Source organism: Schistocerca gregaria, chromosome 3, assembly GCF_023897955.1.
Source record: "Schistocerca gregaria isolate iqSchGreg1 chromosome 3, iqSchGreg1.2, whole genome shotgun sequence".
Lineage (NCBI taxonomy): Eukaryota > Metazoa > Arthropoda > Insecta > Orthoptera > Acrididae > Schistocerca > Schistocerca gregaria.
This window is the reverse complement of record NC_064922.1, coordinates 457,689,520-457,712,514: the sequence shown is the minus strand read 5'-3', so window position 1 is coordinate 457,712,514 and position 22,995 is coordinate 457,689,520. Positions and strand designations below refer to the sequence as shown.

Here is a 22,995-nt window from a genome sequence, read left to right as displayed (position 1 = left end):
TAATTACTTCAAAATCTGAAGACTCCAATCCAGTGTGAGTAAAACAGAAGTGTGTTGCTTCCATTTAAATAATCGGTTGTTGAATGTAAAACTGGAAGTAAGTTTCAGAGGCAGAATTCTTCATCATAATTGGAACCCAAATTATCTTGGTGTCATCCTGGACCGTACACTATGCTTCAAATAACACCTTCTTAACTTGGTTCAAAAGTTGAGGACTTGAAACAACATCCTCCATAAGCTATGGGGAACTACCTGCCGATCTTCAGCAACCACCCTACGATCTTCCTCTCTGGGCTTCGTGTACTCAAGTGCTGAGTAATGTGCACCTGTTTGGATGAACAGTCATCACACAAGGCTTGCTGACACCCAGATGAATACGACAATGCGCATAATATCTGGCGCAATCAGATCTACTCTAATTTATTGGCTTCCACTGTTAACTGGTATAATGCCTCTTGATCTATGCAGATGCACTGCCCTTATGAGGGAATTCCGCAAGATCTCCAGGAATTCTAATCTACCTGTGCATAGCAACCTGCCACTTTTAAATTGTAGGAGACTGAAATCATGCCATCCAACTCTGTGCGATGCTGCTGACATGGTTGCATAGGATTTCAAACCCCTTTAAGGTAGGTGGGAAGCAGTGACAGATTGGAGCCTGCATAACACCTTCTCAGGTGGACTACTCTCAACAGAATCTGTACTGGACATGGCCAATGCAGGTATACTCTCTTTAAGTGGAAGAAGCTGTTCTAATTTGTTGATCCCTTCCGAATAATAGGAACTGTCCAAGTCTGCAAAATAGCTATTAGTTGCTGCAATCACATCCTCTTTTGAATAAAATCTTTGTCCTGCCAGCCATTTCTTCAAATTGGGGAACAAATAGTAGTCCGAGGGAGCCAAGTCTGGAGAATAGGGGGGATGCGAAGTGAGTTGGAATCCTACTTCGATTAATTTTGCGACCACAAATGCTGAGGTGTGTGCTGGTGCATTGTCATGATGGAAAAGGACTTTTCTGGGGTCCAATCACTGGTAGTTTCTTGCAGCTCAGTTTTCAAACGGTCCAATAACAATTAATAAAAGCACCTATAATAGTTTTACCCTTTTCCAGATAATCGATGAGGACTATCCCTTGTGAATCCCAAAGGACAGTCACCATAACCTTTCCTGATGAAGGAATGGTCTTCACCTTTTCTGGTGCAAATGGTGAAGCTTCAAGTCCTGTGGATTCTTCCTGAACAGCTGCAAACCATCCTTGCAACACTTCACAAGATTCTGTTTTTGGTCAAGCATGAGCAATTGCAGAACCCATCTTGTGGATAGCTTTCTCATATCCAAACGTTTATGCAAAATATAATGTACCTATTCATTCGAGATGCCCACAGCACTATCAATCTCACACACCTTAACTCTTCTGTCATCCATCACTATACCATAGATTTATCAATGATTTCTGGAGTCGTAATCTCCACAGGGTATCTAGAACATTCAGCATTACTTGTGCCCATATGGACACTCCAAAAATTTTGAAATCAAAGGTGGAGAGTCACTGTAATGTTTATCAAACTTCTCTTTAGTCTCCTGAGGCGTTTTGCTTTTCGTAAAGTAATGTTTAATCACTACACGAAATTCTTTTTTGTCCTTTTTTTGACAGTCATATAACTTCCTTGATTCAAACAAATGAAAACACAAAGAAATAGACCAATATTGCTGAAAGTTTTGGTGAGCATTCTTTCCAAAGAGGCTACCAACTAAACATGACCTTGATACATGCCAGTGGTGCCGTCTCTTGAACTTTGAACAGACTTCTCAAACACCCCTCACAATTACCTGCACGAGTTGTAAACAGACACTATTATTTAAGTTTTTTTGTGTTAACATATGACAAGTCCTATATCATTGTGCATGATGAAATGGATGATCAACAAATTATCAATAAATAAATAAACTCATTAAGAATGTCACCTCCACACAACACAGTGAATGACATGGTGATCTACATGTGCACCTCACACACAAATATATCATTTGTTGCCATCAATGTTCCTTTCAGTTCTGACTTATTAATGAAACATTACATATCTGCTGTCACTTTTCAAGCTAAGCTATGACTTCTCCATTGATCTACAGCACAGTGTACACATTTTCACTGCAAATGTTGAGTACCTATGTGGGTGGTTACCTTAAATATTCACCACTTTCATGAAGCTTTCTGTACACTCAACTTGTTAATACCCACCTTTTTGTGACTGCAGAAAGGACAGACTATAAGTGGAAAAGGAGTGTGTTTGTACTCATTTAATTATAGCATCTTAGCCATATATTCACTATAAAATTTCTGCTGTATTTTAGTTGACATGGATGCTGTCATAGGCACAAGTTTTGAACATAAACTGCAAGTAATATCAAGCAGACCTCACTGTACAGTATATACTTTTGAGGAACTGAACTTTTAGGCAGTCAGCAGTTCATTCTTTAACAAGGGGATTTTTTTTTTATACTTAGTGGCGTTCTTTAAATCTGATACCTGTTAGCTCATGGACTGTAGCTCTTACGAGCAAGTAACTCTCTCAAATCACAACATTAAAAACTGGAAAGTGTTTTCATGTTGTGGAAGGAGGTACCATACTCAGTAATTGTAAGAGAAAGATGGGGGTGGGGGGAGGGGGAGGCTGTGGGTGGAGGGAGAGGGAAGGGGGAGGAAAAATTGTCGTTTCTGCTGAGAACTCGGTGTGAAAAATCGTGCTTTCATTGAATTTACTAATCATTTGTGTAGAAATATATTATACTGAAATGTCATTCCAAGACACTTGTCAACAATGCATATGTGGCAGAAAGTAGCGAAAAAAGGGAATTTTTTAAGCTGAATAAACATAGCATATGTCTGTGACACAATCATGAAGTAATTGCATTTCATTGCTCAAAACATTCTTGAGTAAAACCTTAACAAATTGGAATAAAATAAAAGTAAAATATTTCAAATTAATTACATACCCCCTGGGAACTTCAGGCCCCAAGCTCTTCCAGTTCCTAGCATGCTCCAAAGCATCCATATAGAAACACTGGACTTTGGTCTTACGATTCATCATCTTCTTTCTGAAAAAGAAACATATAGTCTTTTAGCACTTTTCATACGGTATGCACCCACAGTTGGGTGTGTTTGAATTACTGTCTAATTACACATTTATGTTGTTCATGTCTCACAGGAAATGTATTAGTTGAGTTCTGGAACTTCACACATTGAAACTGTTTTGGAGTTTTTGCTCTAATTAATGTAAACTTTCTTTTAAAAGTGGGAAAAAGTTTCATTTTCTGTACAGACAAGCACTGTTTTCGTTTTTACTCATGTTATTGACTCAGAGGTACACTGATTAATCATGTATCATAAAGTTACAATGATGTCATGTGACAAATAATGTACTCTGAAATACTTGTGAGTTCTCAGTATTGTGAGTTCTCAGGGTTGCCCCATAGATACCAGCCGAGTTTTTTTTTTTTTTTTTTTTTTTTTTTTTTTTTTTTTTTTTTTTTTTTTTTCCCCAAGGCTTCAAACATCCAATTTTTACAGTTCTGAATGTGATATAGACATCCACTCCTCAATTGATTTCAGCTCATATTTATAATAAAAACATACAACTTTATAATATGGAAAGTCACAGCCATTGGAATTCATGGTAAATTGAACTTGAATAAATTGCAAATAGCTGCTAAGTGATGGTTTGTTAATGACTGCTTTCACTGCATTGAAGCAGCGTCTTCAGATGGTTAGTAGTGTCACATGAACATGCCCCCAGTGTCTGTAGTCACAGAATCCATCCCCATGAAGAGAGGAAGTCATCAACAAATTATAACTGCCAGAGCATTGGGGCAGAATAGTGCAGGGGATGAGGTAGCTGCAGTTGACCATCACAAGGGTAAAACATTGGAAGCATCAGCTGTATAATGGGAACATGCAGACTGTAGGTTGGGGGCACTGACAGAATGGTGATACCAATAACAAAGGTAACTATCATTGATGAACTGCTGATATATATTATTTTTGTAGGTTTGAGAGGCTGACGCCAAGGGAATCATAGCTGATGCAATCCTATTCAGGATCCATTGTTATGTGTACATGCAGAATATGCATAGTAGTTCTTTGTTTTCATTATTTAGATGAAAAACCAAAGAGACAAAGGGCACTGCAGGTCCTTAATAACTTAGATGAAGAAGCTGCCTGAAATGAACAAACAGATTATGTCACTATCCATGTACATTTAACAAACACTGCAGAGTCCATAAGGGGAACATAAAATTGAAGAAAGAAGATGTAATTTCGGAATAAATAGAATGAACTGTAGAAATGAAGGTTTTCCTCTGTTTAAATATATCATTTTCTCTGTCTTTTGAAAACTGTATTTAGACTTTATTGAGTTTAATGTTCATGATTAAACAATGTCTACAGCCAAAGAGTTCATAGTTCAGTTGCTGAATGGACTCCAAGAACACCTCTTAAGAATACTGAAATTGCTCTAGCCATTACTCCACCTCCAAAGCTTAGTGGTCAGCATGTCTGGCTGCCATGTGGGCGACTTACGTTTAGTTACGGTACTGCATGAGATGTTTTCTTAGTGGGAAGAGTGAAATTATGTGTACTCAACCTCATGAGACAATGTGAGGTGCTACATGAATGAAAACTAGTGACTCCAAGATTTGAAACCCTGGCAATAACTGAAAGAGTGGTATACTGATCGCAGGCCTCTCCCTGCAGCATCAAGACACCACCATAAGGCAGAGGATGGCATGGCTGCTGGTCAGCATCTTGTGGACATTTGGGCCTGATCAAGGAGTAATTTTTTCCTTTGCTTTCATCATCAAAGCCATTTGCATCAATGCACTTTACATTGGCAGTGGAGGATCTTGTATCTGCTTTGGAGGACATCTCACCATCAACAGAGAATATTTTACCATTTGTGCGGGCTCAGTTCGCTGACAGTGGGAGACTCTTCACCGACAGCTGAGGACCTTGCACTGGAAGTCAGAGATTAGTCACCAGCAGTAGAAGGAGACCCTTTGCTGGCAGCTGGTGATCCAGCCTCACCTACATCTGCTGTGGAGAGCACTACAACATAGCCAGAAGCAAGACCTGCAAGTTGCAGAAGACCCATGGTGCTCAAGGATTTTTGAATGTTGCCCCTAAACAGCAGCAGATATTACATAACAAAGTGTGAGTACAACTGTCACCAGTCTCATTTCTAGTGAGTTTCATATTTTAAGCTATAAATAGAAGATACCAGAGGTGCCACATCTTTAAATGTAGGTGCCCCCTCCTCCCATTGCAGTTGCCCTCCATGTTATGAGGCTGGGTGTGGCCAACGCAACTTTTAGCTGTTTCCTGACAACAGCCAGTTTCCCTTGCATTCTCATACAAGAAGAACAGTTTGTGTCCATCTCCAACAATGTTGATTTTAAGATTCCAGATGAGGTTTTCTGCGTTCATTGTACATGTCTACTGAAATAAAAAGAAAAAGGAAATATAAAGAAAATACAGAAATCACTTACACTGCACGAGGACCAAACGTAATTGGTGCAGTACCAGTTGGTGCTCCAAGTGCTTTCTGCGACCCAGCAAAAGCAACATCAATGTCCCATTTGTCAACAAATATTGGAACTCCACCTAATCCTACTACTGCATCCACAATCAAAAGGCAGTTGTATCTGAAAATTAGATCAATGTGTATTGTGCATTGCTTCATAAACACAGTGAAAAATGGAATCTGAGAAAGTAGCTGACAAGTAATTATGTGGATAACAGATTGCAGAAATATATATATTAGTTAGACAAAGAAGTAGGAGATGAGATACTGGCAGATATAAAGCTGTGTGGATGGGGCGTGAGTCGTGCTTGGGTAGCTTAGTTGGTAGAGCACTTGCCCGCAAAAAGGCAAAGGTCCGGAGTTCGAGTCTCAGTCCAGCACACAGTTTTAATCTGCCAGGAAGTTTCAAGTTCCAAATACCTATAATTTATTGTTAATGGCCATACGAAATGCCAACTAAAAACCAAGAAATTACAGTGAAATCAACTGAAACATTGTAACCTAAAAAGTGAAGAAACTAAAAACTCAGACTGCCTTGAAAGAGTATATAACAAAAAATATTGTTACTTAATATAGTCACTTGTATGGGAAAGCAATGTAATGACTTTAAAAGAGATTTAGTACAGGCAGCAGAAAAATAATAGGACTGAAAGTAGCAGAAAAGTGACAGGCATGGATAATAGATGATACACTGAAATCATAAAGCAACATCAAACATGTAAAACTGTTGAAAGTGAACAGCAGAAATAAGGCTCATCCATATGAAATTTAATTAGTCATCTTCAGCAGTCTCTGGCTGAAAGTGAGACCTGGTTGAGAAATAATGGCCTGAAATTAAATCTAAGAAAGACACAAATCATTCACTTTGATCCCTAAAAATTATACCATGATTGTCCTCACATCTTTAGGCTACAGAAAAAAATCATTAGAGTCATGGCATGTGCAGAAAAAAGATAATCGTGCAGACCTCTGTTCAAGACCCTTGATCTTATGACTGTTCCTGGCCTCTATAGCTATGAGACAATTAAGTGTTCTAAACAAGACACAACGTTTTGAGGATAACCTGTTTAAGCATGATTATGGAACAAGAAACAAATATCAGTATAAGTTACCAATTCAAAGGCTAAAATTGCTAAAACATACTATATGGGCATGAGGCAGGGAATTATTTAAAAATTATGAACCAGAAGAATTTGGACATCATTTAAAAATACCTAGCAAGTAAATATTATTACAGTGTAGAAGAAGTTATGACTGACTGTCACAAGTAACTGTGCCTGATGTTACATTTTATTCTGTCATGCTAAAAAAGTACTTTAAGTAAATACTCATTCTTAATTTTACTTTATTTTCAACATGATTATTTTAAATCATTTTGTGGTACTTAGAATTACAAAATACCTGTAATTATTCTGTATACTTACAATTAGAAATAGCTTTAAACTGACAAGTCACCTATGTCCCAATCATCTGTTTGTATATGACAGGTTATGTGACAATAAAGTCTCTATTCTATTCTATTATATTCTATTCTATGTAAAAGTACCCAAGAATGTAGGATATTTAGAGAAGAATGTACACAAAACTTTACACAGTAATTTAAATCCTGCACACAGGCTAACAAAAAATAACTTTGGAAGTACTGGACAAGGGGCTCAGTGATAAGAGATGAAGGAGGTGACTGGGCAGCATAAATAAGAAGCAGATGGGAACAATACTTGGAGAACCTGTATGGAAATGAGGTAGTTGAAAATAAGGCACAATAACTCTAAAGCCATCAGATCAAAGAGTGAAATAAAAGAAACTAGGAAAGTTTCATGAAATTTTGAAAAGAATGTAGCTTTTATACTTTCAAGGCAAGCAAGGATTAATGCATGAAAAAATTAATACACAATCAGTCTACTATTATGTGTCTTCAGAAATAACCATACAACTAATTTATTGAAGAACAATAGGGAGAATTGTAAATACAATATGAGAGGATCATTTTTGTTTCAGTAACGATGGGAGACTGATGGGAGAAATTTACCTTTGTGGCTGAAAACAGAAGGAAAAGTGTATATTAAAAAAAAAGGAAGGTTAGGGCGTACAATGCATTCGTGGATTTTGAGAAGGTTTTTGTTAATGTGAATGGAATCTTTTTTATCCACATTAACAAATGCCTTCTCAAAATGTTTTCCATTGTTTGTAAATGAGGAATCAACTACAAGGATAGAATAGTAATATATTTTCTTTAAGCATAGGAAACTGGAGCAGTCAGCACCGATAGAATGACAAATGATGTCAAAACCAGGTAAGTTGTGGGATTTGTTTTCCCAGTGTCACCATTAGTATTTGATTGGCATTTGAAGAGCCTGTGAGGGATGTAAAGGATTATCTCATAGCAGGAGCTGTTTGTCACAGACAGGAAATCAGCATGATATGGTCTGCTCATAACACAGTAGCAGTTGCTAATGGACAGGAACTGAGTGAATTATTTTATGAAATGAAATATGTGCTACCTTATGGGTGTAATATGTGTATAAATTTAAAAAAAAAATTAAGAGTGTTCTGCAGATGGGTGTGGTGGATGGCCAAATATTGAACTTAGGCTAGAGGCTATAAAAGAGGAGTTTGAATAGTGCTGTCTTGGAAATTGAATAGTGAAGAAATAAGATCCAAGAAAATTGTAGCAGCACAGAGGCATAAGAGTAAAGGCTTTCTGTAAAATGAAACATAATCCAAGATATCAGGAAAAGATAAATGAAAAGCTGTTTTTGTAGCATGATTGTGTGTGCATAAAGTGGACAGAAATTACACAATTAGTACCTTCAAAATGTAGTTTTACCAGAGACCCTTGATGGTCAGATGGGTTGAGTGTGTAAGAAGTGAATACATTCTGCAACAGGTCAACAAAAAACAGTGCCTAATAAAGAACATTATGTATCAAAGAGAAGGAAGGATAGGACATACGTAATATCACCAGTGCTTGCTGAAAGCTGTAGCCATAGTTAAAGGGATGATGGAAGAAAAGAGCAGACATTAGAGATCAGAAATGGAGCAAGTGTGAGTCATGTCTGAGGTTTGCATTCATTTGAAATCAAGGAGCCACTTTTATGCCAGTGTTATACTGGCCTCCTTCTTAACCACTACAATTCCACAAGTGTGATGAGCTGAGAATGGTGGCACTGTTGCTACCTCCTCCTTGTCAACCCATTCCATCTTACTGCGAAGTGCAGGATTGTTAGCAAAGTCATGACTTAGTACAGAACTGAGAACACAATCTTGCTCATGTAAAGTAGCTCTGAGAGGGTGTAAATGAGTGACTCCCAAAATCAGATGCCCTCTAATGAAGCTTTTTTTGTGAGATTGTGAAGGATGCAAGATGAGAATTAAGTGATGCAGTGTATAAACATATATGCAATGTCAGAAAAAACATTGAAATTGTAGTCTACACCTCAGAACACCATGGTTGTATCCTTGTTTTTCCATATGTGTTACACCAAATGTTACTGTTATGTCCCTATGAAGAAACATATTATTTGTGTCATCAAGTTGTGTACCTTATCATACATTTCTGTAACTTTCTCAAAGACTGCTGTAAATTTATTTTAATTATTAACTACCATATAGAGAATACACTCCATCCTTCTGTCCTGTTTTCCTGTACAGTTACCACAAATCAAGTAATGTGTCAAAAGTGTGTAAGTCAACATGATTGTTACAGATTCTCTGAATAGCAATTTCATATTAAAATAAATCAACAGCAGTCTTCAAAACATATATGCCACAGTTAGCAATTGAAATGATACACCTGTAGTGGAACAGTAACAATGACAGGAGTAATAAATACTTATTTTAGTATTCACCATTACTCTTGTTTTTAGCTTCTTGTGTATTTCATATAACTGAAAGAAATGGACGTATCAGGCACATACTTATGACACAGTGGTCCAATATGCTGCACATCCTGAAGAACTCCAATTGAGCTCTCTGCCTGTACTATGAAAAATATCTGTGGTTTATACTTTTGTAATGCTTCCTCAATCTCATTCAAAGTGAATGTCTTCCCATGAGTTGTTTCTATTACATGTACAGTTGCCCCTGCAAAATACAGCCAGTAACAAATCTTTTTAAAATGGAAAAACTTAAAATAATTATAATAATTTTACAGTTAAAATTATATTTAAAAACACTGAAAATTCTAAATGAATTTGAAACTTTAATGCTACAAACTATGTTGAATCAGAAGTGAGTAACCTTGCTGAAACTACAGTCATGTTCACTCATTCATAAATGATGAATCACGACTGTGAGCAACAGAAACATTTTACAGGAAAACAAGAAAGTTTTTAAGATACTGAATACAAATTAAAACTTGCCAGGCAATGTAAAGTGGATCAATCAGAGTAATAATACAGCCACTATGTGCTAGTATTCATTCATTAATTCATTTTAATAATTTACACATTGTGTTCTGTAAATCTCACCATAAAGAAGAGCCTTGAAGGATGAGGAATGAATCAAGCTCCTGATATGCACCTACTTCTCCTTTGAGAGGAAGGTATATAAACAACATGGGCACCCACATGCTACCCTCGTATGCCAGCCTTTTTATGGGCCATTAGAAAAACCTTCCTAATCTCTCAAAATCTCAAATCTTTGTCTGGTTCAGGTTTAATGATGGTATCTTCACAATGCAGACCCAAGGCCCAGACAACCTATCCTCATTCTACCACAACCTCGTCATCTTCTCCCCCACCTGCTTCGCCTGACCCTCCTCAACCAAATGTGCCATTTTCTTGAATTTTGACATACTCCTCTTTAACCACTACCCACCAACAGTACCTGCATTTCAAAAGCTGTCATTCCTTCCACACCAAAAAAGTAGCTCCCATATAGCCTGACCACCCATGATCAGTTTGTCTGCAGTGACAAGAACTTCATGGCCCAGAATGCTGAAAGTCTTGCAAAGGCCTTCATAGAGAAACCTAGGCCACAAACAGATTTTCTGTGCCATATACTCACAAACTTAATCCTCCCACTACCTACAAGAATCAGTTACAAAGGTGTGCTGCCTTATCATCAGATGTCACACTGGACTGGAAAAATGAACCATACCCTTCACCAGAACTTTCATTATCTCTTATCATACTCAGAAATGAGGGACACGCTATCTAAAATCCTTCCCACACAGTCTAAAGTAGTATTCTATTGTCCACCCACTGTAAATCTTGGTCCAGTCCCATGCCACTCCATCTCCCAATCCCTTGTCACAGGGATCATATCCCTGTGGAAGACCTACATGGAAGACCTGCCCAGTTCATCCACCCAGTATTTCTTAGTCCTTTCCTGTCACAGTTTTATCCTACACCATCAGAAGCAGGGCCACCTGCGAAAACAGTCATGTCATAAACCAACTCTGCTGCAAATTACTGCTCAGCTTTTTGTGTCAATATGACAAATAATCAGCTTTGTAGCAGAATGAATGACCACCACCAAACAGTGGCCAACAACAGACGTGACCAACCTGTGGCACAACATCCTCAATTTCAGTGGTTGCTTCACAACCCAGGCCATCTGTATTCTTCTCTCCAAGCAACTTTTCTGACTAAACAAACAGGGGTTATCCTTGCAATACATCCTTGACTACTGTAACCATTCTGGCTTCAGTCTCCATTAACTCACTCACCCTACATTCTCCACACAACAGGTTCTCCTTCCTCTCCCTTGCCACTTCCTCTCAGTCCTCATCTCCATCTCACTTTCATAGTGTACCACACCCCACTAGCTGTGGGACCCATGCATCACAAGCCAGCCTGTGCACCTACCATCCCCCTGTCCTTCATTCCTACTCAGCAAACCTGCTCCCTCCTCTGAGCTGAAAGTTACCCACTCCCAACCCCTTTTCTTGCCTTCTGCCTCTCTCTTCCTCTGCCCAACGCACCCCATCTGCCATGGTGTGTATATTTGTACTCTAACTTGACAAAGGATTTCTTCTGAAAGCTAGCAAATATTCTTTGTCCTTTTTGGGTGCTTGTTGATGACTCAATACTTTTGCTACTTGGTGAGTCTTCTCCTTTACTCTTCTTAAAGTATCCACATTGTACATCAGCACATGGAAGCAGCTATAGGAGATTACTGCTTTAAGGCATACTAACAAACAGTTATGATTAGTGCTAATCAAGTTGATAATTATAGGGATTACTTGTAGACTGATGTGTATATGTGCAATACAAGAAAATCACATATTTTCAAGTAAGCTGCTGCTTCTCCTGTTACAACATACTGCTGCTGTTTTTATAAACTACTCCTTATTAAGCATTTTTGTAAATTAACTTATTTCACAAACCATTAGCATTTGTCTACATCCAGGAAAAGTTAAACACCAGTTTAATGAACATTAGTATTAGCACAATTCACAACTCTGTGTCCCGAAATTGCACTAAATTATAGATCAAGTACAGTAGTTCAGGTACACAATATTCTTGCTTTCACATGTAGCTCTTTTTGATGGGCTGGAATAGGATGAGCTGGTGGATGCATAGGACAGGTATTGCATCTGAGCTTCCACGGGTGTATCGTACACATGGTTGGGGATTGAGAGAATGGGGGTGTTGGGTGTACAGACGGACATGGGAATTTTGTACATTGGGTCAGCAGTGACATGCCACTTTGTGAGAGGAAGGACTGCAGGTAAGATACTCATTTCCAGATCTGATGTAACTTTTGAACAACCTTTTCTGTGGGCATGATCAACAAATTGTCTGCCCTAGTGAATGGCCAATGTCAGAGTGTTGCGAAAGCTAGAAATTCTGTGTGTGTGTTTGTGTGTTTTATTTACTGTATCTGTCTACTGGCGCTTTCCCGCTTGGTAAGTCTTGGAATCTTTGTTTTTAATATATTTTTCCCATGTGGAAGTATCTTTCTATTTTATTTACATCATGTTAAATAATTTAGTTAGATGTGAATGTGTTGAGGTGAACTTCTTTAGCCAGAAATTTGCTATTTTATCTTTTCCAGGGGCTTTCCAATTGTGAGTAGAATTAATTGCTTTGGTGACTTCATGTTGCAAAATTATCACTTCAGGCATTTGTGGTATCATCTTGTATGTGTCTGTTTCTGCTTCTATCCACCGTGCATGCCTGTTATGTTGTACTGGCTTTGACCATATGTTGCTCCAGAAGTGTTCCATGTCTGTTATGTTTGGTGGATTGTCTATTTTAATGTGTGTGTTATCTATTGTCTGGTAGAATTTCTTTTGGTTTGTGTTCTATTTCCACTTTTTTTGTATCTTCTAAGTCGTTTGGCCAATGCTTGTAATTTCTGCTTCTTTTCATCTAATTGCTCTATCGCTTCTTGTTGTGAGATATTACCTAACCTTTTTAGTTTTTTTTCTGACATTTGATGTCTCATAAATTGTGTTAGCTGTCAAATGTCTTTTATCAGTTTTTCTATTCTGATCTGTAACCTGTGTTGCCATGCTGGTTTTGTGGGTTTCTTCTCTGTGTTGGTTGGTTCTGATCTCTGCCTGGTGTGTATATTTAGAGTAGTGAGTGCTCCTATATAAATCAGTAGTTGTAACTCTTCCATAGTTGTGTTTTCATTTATTTTGTTGTGTATGATTGTGTTGATAGTTTTTATTGTTGTTTCGACTTGTGGGTTATTTGGCGGTCTATGCAAGAATGGTCTAATGTCTGTATTTGTGTCTTTGTATTCTATATATGTCAGCTGAAATTTTTCTTCTATATCTAACATGTGTGTCACTTCGTGTTCTATTTGTACTTGTTCTGGTGGCAGTCTTAAGATTTCGTTTTCCTCTGATTGTTTAACTGATGTGTGTTGTTCTTTGTTTGTTTGCTCTGGGATGTGTGAGTCCATCACTTTATTTTCTTCTTCTTCTGATTGCACATTATTTTGTTCCAGTATTTGTTGTACTTGTTGTTTGATGTTTTCTAATTCTGACTGGGGTATCCTGTTATTTTTTATTTTGATTATTACACGGGTCTGATCAGCTAGTCGTTGTTCTGTTAAAAATTTTAATTCTGGGTATCTAGTAATAATGGTGTGTATACGTGTGATCTGTATCCAGTTGTGTTGGTTCCTAGGTTTGTTGCTTGGTAATAACAGAACATGAGGTGTCGATTAACTTCATCTGACCATCTCATCTTCTGTTTTTGTTTTCCTTCTAGGGTGGTTGCAGGAAGCATATCCTGCAAAACACCTCTATTTGGATTTAAATCATTTTCCATTTGGCTAGCAGTGTCATTACCATTGTAGGCGGGCATAGGGTTCATGACGGCGCTTGTCCAAGGCTTCTTTAGTTGTGTCCTGAACCAAGTAATCACACTAAAAGGGGGGTTAGCCCTATCAGTGGTTTGTTCTTTTCGTCGCCTTTTACGACTGGCAGAACATACCGGAGGCCTATTCTTTTCCCGGACCTCCACGGGGATTATTATTATTATTATTATTATTATTACACACAGACTTAAGACTGCTAATATTTTCTACCACAGTTTCAATACTGTAGATTAATTCACTCAAAATTGAATATATTGAAAGAAATAATCAGGGGCCTAAGCATTCTAGAACACATGGACAATAATCCCATTTAATGCTCCTGGAACTAGGGACACAAAAAGAAGCTCATAAAAATCATTTAAAGTATAAAATCCAAGATATCTTCAGGGTATGATGCAATATAAAATCAACTAATAAAGCATGTGATTTAGGAAATTACTGAACCACTGTTGGATATAGGAAATACCTCATTTAGAGAAGAAGTATTTCCAGAAAATTAAAAATAAAGGAAGTAATGCACATGTGCAAGAAAAGTGACAAATATCATGTAAATAATTCAAAGTAGTATCTGCTGTATCAAAAATATTACAGATGCTAATTCACAAAAGACTGATTTAAACAGCAGAGAACTGCAGTATTTTGAGTCCAGCATAACATATATTCAAAGGGAAACCTAGATATGCTTCTATCTCTAATCCAACAGAATCTGTTATAGCTGCATTAGGCAAAAGAAATTTGGCATCACTATGTTTCTGGGTCTGTTTAAAGCTTCTGACACAATCACCTATGCAGCTGTAATGGAAAAAAACTTCAAAGGAGTGGCCTATGTAGACATGCTGTGGAATGGGTAAAATCATATGGTATGTTGGCAACAAAAGGCAGATTTGAAATTAAAATCATTAAATGTGGTGTATCTCAGGGATCTGTATTTGTTCAATTTCTTTCTAATAATATCAAAGTCGATGAGAAGGAGCAAAAAAATGCTCTATGCTGATAATGGTACATTATTATACATAGAAAAAAGTCTGGAAACTCTTAAAAGAAGTGAAATTATTTCAACAAATAACAGTATGCAGTGGTTCATACAAAGAAACTTAATTATAAGTCAAAAAAATGGTGATCTTCATGGTGTTCACTAACAAAGAAAAGAAAGAACACATAGGTAAATTTAAAAAAGAAAGAAGACTGGAAGGAGTTGAATCAGCAAATTTTTGGGAAATTGTGTTTGAAAATAAGCTGCAAAGGAGACAACATATAGACACTGTGAAACACTGTGCTATTTATTATGAAACAGCTGGTACATTGTGCCAACAAACATATTAAGTGTTCAGTGTGCTGGGTGCTTGAATCATACTGACACTATGAAACTACAGATTAAGGAAACACCAACAGCAACAATGGAAAAATAATTTTTGTATCACCAGAAGGACTTTACAATCACTCTGAATAAGAAACACACTGTTTCATGCAGTGCTCTCTTCCTAAACCCAAAAGGAATGATATTTCCATCTATGCTGACATACAGAACAATAGCTTCATTAGTAAAAGATAGGACATTACTAGTAAAAATTTTAATGTCCTTAAACAAGATATAAGAAGTAAAAATCAGTTGCAACCACACATATAGGTGTTGAAGAAGGTCCTCAATACTCAGGTTTACAGTTACGGAAGTGGCTGCCAAAGAGAATGTGAGGCAGTGTGAGAGAGGAGACAATCCAAAAAGTCCTTAGAGATTATTTAGTGTGAAAATAATTTTACAGTATTCCCAATTTTTGGATTGAAATTGTCACATATAGACTAAATATTAAGCTGTTAGATTCAGATGACTTGTTGTATAGTACAAGTACATACATTGCACATACTGTAATTAAATGGGACAAAACAGATATCAGTTTATTACATTATTGCTCCAGCAGCCTATGATAAACTGTTGCTGGAAGTGAAACATGTTCTTAAACATAATCTATATACCACATTCACATGCCTCATCATGTGCAATTACATTTCCTGTATTGAGTGAATTTAGTTAATCTTCTGTTCCACAATCAATTATCTCAATATCTATCTATTTAAAATTCATGCATTGATTGTAAGGAGGATCTATGTTATGATCTTCTATTGTGAAAATATTTTGAAAAATGTAATTCAATATTTCAGCCTTCTGTCTATCATTCATTTCATTGTCATCTCAATCACTGCATGACTGTGTAGGTGCCTCTGATCTGTTGTTGTATGCTTATGTAAAACCAAACTAATTAGGATTTTTCATTAGGTTTGTAGGATAAATTTTTTTATGGAATTTACTGAACTGCTTTTTGTATTGCCCTTATTATGTTCATTTTGCTCTCAACCAGTTTTTGTTTGTCAATAATGTCTTTACTTTATTTAAGTCTGTGAAGAATCCCTTTTTGTTTTTGTAGCATGGTGGAGCTTTCTAGTGACACACCACATCGCTCAGCATGATACATGTCTGTGGGATCAACAACATGCTGATCAGCTGGAGTGACTGTGCAGACTCTGACTGTTCAGTGCTTGTTGTGCCTTTGTCATGTCCAGATGATTTGTACAATTTTTTGTCAATAAAATTTTTATTAATCTACATATGGTTTGTCTATTGTGTATCCTACACCCGTCCTTATCTGAGTTCCTTAATGTCTAAGGTGTACTGCACAATTGCCCTGAAGTGTGTCCATTGATACTCTATATCTTCATCTCAGGAGATGAGTGTTAAATGTTTACTGCTCAGGTAATCTACAGTCTGTTTCCTATCGCATTTCTTAAGCAGGATATTTGCCTATCTTCCTTAACATTCCAGTTGTGGCTTGAGATTATTGATTTTAAAGCAGCTTTATGACTACAGATTCCCTTTGGGTCTGTTAATCACCAGAATACAATGAGACTTTACTCTCATGAGTTGGTTCCCTTGATAATTGCTCAAGGCAATTTTCAGAAAAATCTGTGTAGAACACTCTCACATGAATGACTATTCTTGGAATCTGTTTTAATCATGTAAGGCTTTCTCTCTATAGCTAGCAAGCTGAAATCCCCCCCCCACTTACCATAGCATGACCATGTAATTTTATGTGCATGTAATATTTAAGCTTTTGAGACTAGAATTAAAAATGTTAGTTACTAACATTAAAACCTGTAGAGAGTGGTTATTATGACTACAAATGAATATCAGCACTCATTTAATCAAGAAATTAATGAGGATATGGTAGAGAATACTGAATGGGTTTTTAATTTCCAAATCTTTCAGTAACTTCTCAAAAAATAGCTGCTGTAATAAACTGGACTTATCTGTTTCTACTAAAGGGGGAATCGGAGTCATTTAGTTTAGCAAAAATAGTTTACCATTGGGAAGGCAATGACCAGATTGAAGGAATATTTTGAGAAGTATGTTATAAGCTAGGAATAATTATTATTCTTACCATGTCTTTCAGAAGCTTGTGCTGCCCTTTCACTCCATATACCATTACAGGCAACAAGAACTGTATCTCCTGGTTCATACAAATTTAATAAAGCTGCCTCCATTCCCAGAGTACCTGACCCACACATTGCAAAAGTCATCTCATTTTTTGTCTGGAAGACATACTGCAAACCAGCCTTTATATCATCCAGCACCTAAATTAGAACAACAGATCTATTAAATTATATGTCATGCTCAGAAATGTACGTAATTCTGTACTAAAAAAAATCTGCTCTTTGAGATGGTGAAAAATTATTTTAGTATAATGGGTACTGTTCATACTAAAATGAGGATAAATTACAGTAAATATACTGTCTGCATTTTTGTTAAAATGCCTGTAAAGAAATGACCACCATAATAAAATAAAGTCATTGAGGGTAGAATCACATACAAAAGTTGACACAACCATTAACTTCAGAACAAGTTTTCATATACCAGACAAAAGATAGAAAGTATCTGAAATAAATAAGTCTGTTCAGAAAATAAGTAGGATAGTCATGCAGGATATTATGGCAGAGAAGATACAACAGATCATAATAGAGCAGAGTCAACAATGAAAAGCACAATTTGAAGATAAGGGAAACAAGAAATTAAGTAGAGTTTAGTCAAAAAATCGGGCATAAATTAGACCATATGGGAAATAGATGCAAAAATGATGGAAAACGAGCAGAATCAGAGAAAAGTGAAAGAATAAGATACTGGTGAATATGCTTCCAAGGTAATAAGAGGTAAAAGAGAGCACCAAATAAACAAATGAACAGTAGAAAGTGAAATTATGTGAGAAATGAAAGGAAGGGATGAGAGTGAAAATAATTTAGATAGCAACAGTGGTGATAAATATAAGTTAAGACCATATTAGTGGTGGAAAAAAAGTGCCAATGGCCACCTATGAGGATCTGCCCACATACCAGAACATTGAAGCAGACACCAAGATCATTTCTGTCATGGTGTAGAGCATGCCAAGCAATGAGATATTGTATTTACTCATTAGTGACTCTAAACTCTGTGAAATGGCTATGCCATAGCCTCATATGTTCTTATAACTACTTACAGTCTCCCCTAGGGGGTTTCACTCTTTAATGGCTATGAAAATTACATGTTCAATAAAGAAATAATATTTTGCCAGTGTGCTGCTGTAGCACAAATGCTCCTCCAGAGTCATATTCACAGGAGAATTCTCCAACCCTTTTAGATAAAAACTAGTGTGTATGAAGGCGATGGATTCTCTCCACTGCTATTTAACTGTGCCCTAGAAAAAGTAGTCAGAGAGTGGAACATGAAGATCTGTTGTGGAATCTTGTTGAGACCAAAAGACAAAGGCATCAAAGCCAGTTGTCTAGGCTTTGCAGATGATATGGTCCTTGTGACAACACAAGTATACATCACACAGTGTAGGAATTGTTCTATTTCATTTCATAGAAGATGATCAGTGGCAGTGTAGTTATAAAGAACATGTATAAAGCAAGCAGTGAGATGATAGAACACTGAGGGCCCATATGCCATCTAATGGCAACAGGGTAAAGTAAGACAGCCTGCAACTGCAAGGTGCTGCCATCATGCTGTGAAGTATGCAACCAATAATCTCTAACTGTATTTTAAATGTATAGCTGTAAATAATGTTCTTTGTATTAATCTCTATATATTGTTAAGCAGATCTTAGTTTTAAAAGTATTATGAACCTTCATAATTCAAGCTGTAAGGAGTCATGGCTTTAGGCTCAAGTTAAAATGTAAAGGGTCTTCCCCGTGGGGCGGGAGGGGGGGGGGGGAGGGGGGGGGGGGAAGGTGGAAGAATCATTGCAACAGGAAGTTCCAGAACAGTTCTCTTTGTGAGTCAGAGGGGTGGTGAAGTAGTGTGTGGTGCAATGCCCACATACTGTATTGTGTGGTGATTATAATGAGCATGATCATTGTTAAACAGCCTTGTATGGATGGGATATTAATGCTAAACATAATTCTACAGTATTATGAAGCTATTTGTCAACAAAGCAAGATATAGAAGTGGCAATGTTATTACAAGGGCTGGAGGGAAGTAATTGTTTGCTGGGAAGGAGGCAGACATTATATTGCAGCATTATCCACTGCCCTGGCCAAATATTACGATGGGAATTACAACTTTGAAGCCACTTTGTAAAAGCTGCTAAATCATCCATCAGTAGCAAAATCTCACAAGAGGCCGCAGTATGCTGCTCAGCACCACAAAAGGACTGAAGTATTTATTTCCATGGTGAAGTTCATTATATTCTATTTCTCAAAGTGTGAGAGTCATGACTCATTGTCCTCTTTGTCTTCTTGTACAAGTTATGTGTTTAAAAGCAACAAACTTTATCACACTGTTGTTATTTCTGTACATACTTAGTGTGTCCTTTTCACATACTGTGATATTTAATCAGCAAAATTTTCAGATCATAAGCTGGTTATATGTAGGCCTATATATAAACTGCTTAAAATTATTATTGCCATATCAGGCAAAGCATCATATTGTGAAAGCAGTTGCGGAAGAAGACAACAAAGGGTATTGAACACATTTTCAGTACTACAAATAAGGTTATTACTGTGGTGTTCAGGACATATGATTTTACTGATTCATGGCATGTGACAAACTAAATTATGTATCAACAAAAGTGGAGGAAAGTGTTTTTGTTATGTTGCATTGAGGTACTATCAGTTCAAAAATTCTTCACATTGAAACTTATCAGGAAACGTCAGTCTAAAAACTCATTTTCAGTCAGTGTTGAAGAAAGATGTTTACTAGTTACAAAAATCACAAATAATAACACCACAGTAGCTATGTGTCTTCAAAGCTTAGAAGGGTCTTTTCACTCAACATTTCAGTGTTATTTTGAATGAAAGTTTATCAAGTTTAAAATAGATTTATTCTGTTCTGATGAAAGTGTCTTTTGGTGTGGTAAAGAAAGTAATACATGTGTATGATCCATACTGCCCATATCCAGGGTATGTTGCTATTTTAAAGTGATTATGACTTATATTGTGTGCTCTCCTCCCCCTTGTTTCCTCATTAAGTTATTATATCAGTTCAAATTATTCAAAATTAGAGATTGTGGTAAGAGTTTAGCTCTGCAGTGCTTAGAGTGATTAGTGAACACTGAGGTCCTATTGCATGCAAGTGTCTGCCGATTATAATTACAAGTCCGATTGCCAACCACAGTGATTTATAGGCAAAAACTGATCCATGTAAGGTAGCTAGTGGGGCATTGCACCCTTCTAGCCAAGACCTGAGACGAAGCCAAAGAACAGATACTCAAACTTCAAAAACAAGCTGTAACAATAGGTCTCAAAATCTCGCATCAAAAGATGAAAAACATAAAAAAACACCAAAACATTGTAAAGTGGGAGAACAAACAACAAACATTGTCAAAGAATTCAAATATCTTGGAGAATGGATCAGCTGGAATACCCTTAAGAAAAAGCAATGTATCTAGCAAAAGTTAAACTGAACTGGCCTTCCAAGTTGCCAAATATGAAGCCCTTACCACATGACCAATAAACTCTTAGATGCATTGAGGAAAAGAAGAACTGATTTTCATGGGTACATCCTTGGTATGAACCCAGATAGATCAGTAAATAATTTTGACTACTCCCTCTTAGGGGAAAAAATCAAATCAGTTTAAGGCAATGGAGAAGGACTTAAGAAAGCCCCAAGCTCATAGATAAAACTGGGGAAAAAAAAACTTAAGACAAGAAAGAGAGGTTCCAATTCAAAATGAAAACCAAACAAACAATCTAAATCTCTGAAGAGGAAAGGAAAGCAATATCAGAAAGAATGAAACAATAATGCATTAATAGAAAAGTACAGAACACCAAAAATTGATTGATTCTTTGTACCCAAAAGTAGGGTGAAACAAACGGAGAAAATAATTGATTAAATGTTGTATCCTTTCAGATAACTGACAGGAGGCAACACCAAAGAATTCAGATTTAACTAACGGATGATTTATTCATTAGTTAAAATGCATAAACAATGGAAATGGTGGTCCTGCAAATATGTGTGCGACCATGAAACAAAATAACAATAATAAATAGTAGTAGAAAAGATTGGATACATGCACATCCAGAAGTTAATGAAACATCTGTGGTCCTCAAATACTAAGTCCCATTTCACTAAACAGTTCACGAGCCAGAAATAATTAGATTTCAATATAGCAACTGATGATGATGATGATGATGAGTCCCATACTCCGTTTACCGAGCGTAGGGGAGCGACGCGGGAGACCCGCGCCGCCATACTAGGCAAGGTCCTAGTGGAGGTGGTTTGCCATTGCCTTCCTCCGACCGTAATGGGGATGATTGATGATGATGATGAAGACGACACAAACACCCAGTCATCACGAGGCAGGTGAAAAATCCCTGACCCCGCCGGGAATCGAACCCGGGACCCCGTGCTCGGGAAGCGAGAACGCTACCGCGAGACCACGAGCTGCGGACATATAGCAACTAACATATCTAAATGCATGTAATCACACATATATTAATAGTCTAACCAGTAATGATACTAAAATGCAACCAAAAAGAAAAAAAAGAACTCGCTGTCCAAAGCTGCATGTCGCCAGACACTTTTGAAATGTTAAAGCCCCAACAAGCTCACAGATTATAAGTTCAACTTAGCTTGCTTTTCTCCTAAGTTTGAACAAAAGTTAAAGTATTTGCATGGTACTTGCTACCTAGAACCTATCACTTTACAAGTTCCAAGTCCTTCTCCAACATTCAAATTTCCCCAATGACTGCCTGGAATAGAATGACAGCCTGGAGCAGAATTATCAGGAGCTGCCCTTTGCACACCCTTGTATGCCACCACATTTTTAGAAGGATCACAAAATATAGAAAGTGACCACCATTAAAAATATACACAGTTCACAAATACAACATATATTTTCTCACTCTATCTGTGCTTTCAGACCATTCATTTCCACTTGCCTCTCACCAGCAACTGCAGCTGCCCAGCCCTTGAATAGTTTCCAGCATAGCCTGCCTCATCTCAACCCCAGCTATGGTGACACTTGTATTTCAGTAATTCTGCTTCAGCTGACAACTCACCAGCATTCACATTATCTTATAAACTACACAAATGATTATCAAATGTATTGAATAATTCTCTAAAAGACAGTGATATTTTCTAATTCTGGAAATATATTGGTAAAGGACCAAAATGAATTCACACCAGATATGATCAGGGACAGACTGAAATAAGTTCACACCAAAACAGCTTAACTCTTACTCTTCTTATAACGACTCATAATATGCAATTCCAGACAAACGAAAATAACTTATATGTATCACAAGCAGCCAATGAGCAAATATTTTATGAGATTTCACATGAGAAGTTTCTAGTCATTTACATGGATAGTTAACATGCTGAGGGGCAGAGAAGGTAGGTAAGTTAACCGAACATCTCAGTTCTGCCTGCTTTGCACTAGTTAGCAATCTAAATGTTAAGTTACAGCAGAACTGTTGGCATAATTTACATTTTTCTCACTCAGTACAGTGTTATGACATACTCTTCTGATGCAATGCAGGTCATAGTAGTATTTATTCTACAAAAGTGCAAGGCAGGAACATCTTGCAGAAGTCTTTTATAGGAACTTTTGAATCTTATGCTAATATATCAATAATTTACTCCATAATGGTATCAGTAGTTAGCATTAAGGGTGAA

At 37.0% G+C, this 22,995-nt stretch overlaps 1 protein-coding gene across 1 annotated transcript in view; it reads right to left on the bottom strand.

Moving 5' to 3' along the window:
- Positions 1-22,995, bottom strand: part of LOC126355964 (alanine--glyoxylate aminotransferase-like) — a 62,597-nt gene that overhangs the window by 36,328 nt on the left and 3,274 nt on the right. Inside the window, exons 2-5 of the mRNA XM_050006570.1 lie at positions 17,288-17,480; positions 9,494-9,659; positions 5,542-5,697; positions 2,995-3,096 (exon numbers count right to left, since the gene is read on the bottom strand). Of these exons, the coding sequence (XP_049862527.1) occupies positions 2,995-3,096; positions 5,542-5,697; positions 9,494-9,659; positions 17,288-17,480 (617 nt within the window). The remainder of the gene's footprint in view (positions 1-2,994; positions 3,097-5,541; positions 5,698-9,493; positions 9,660-17,287; positions 17,481-22,995) is intronic.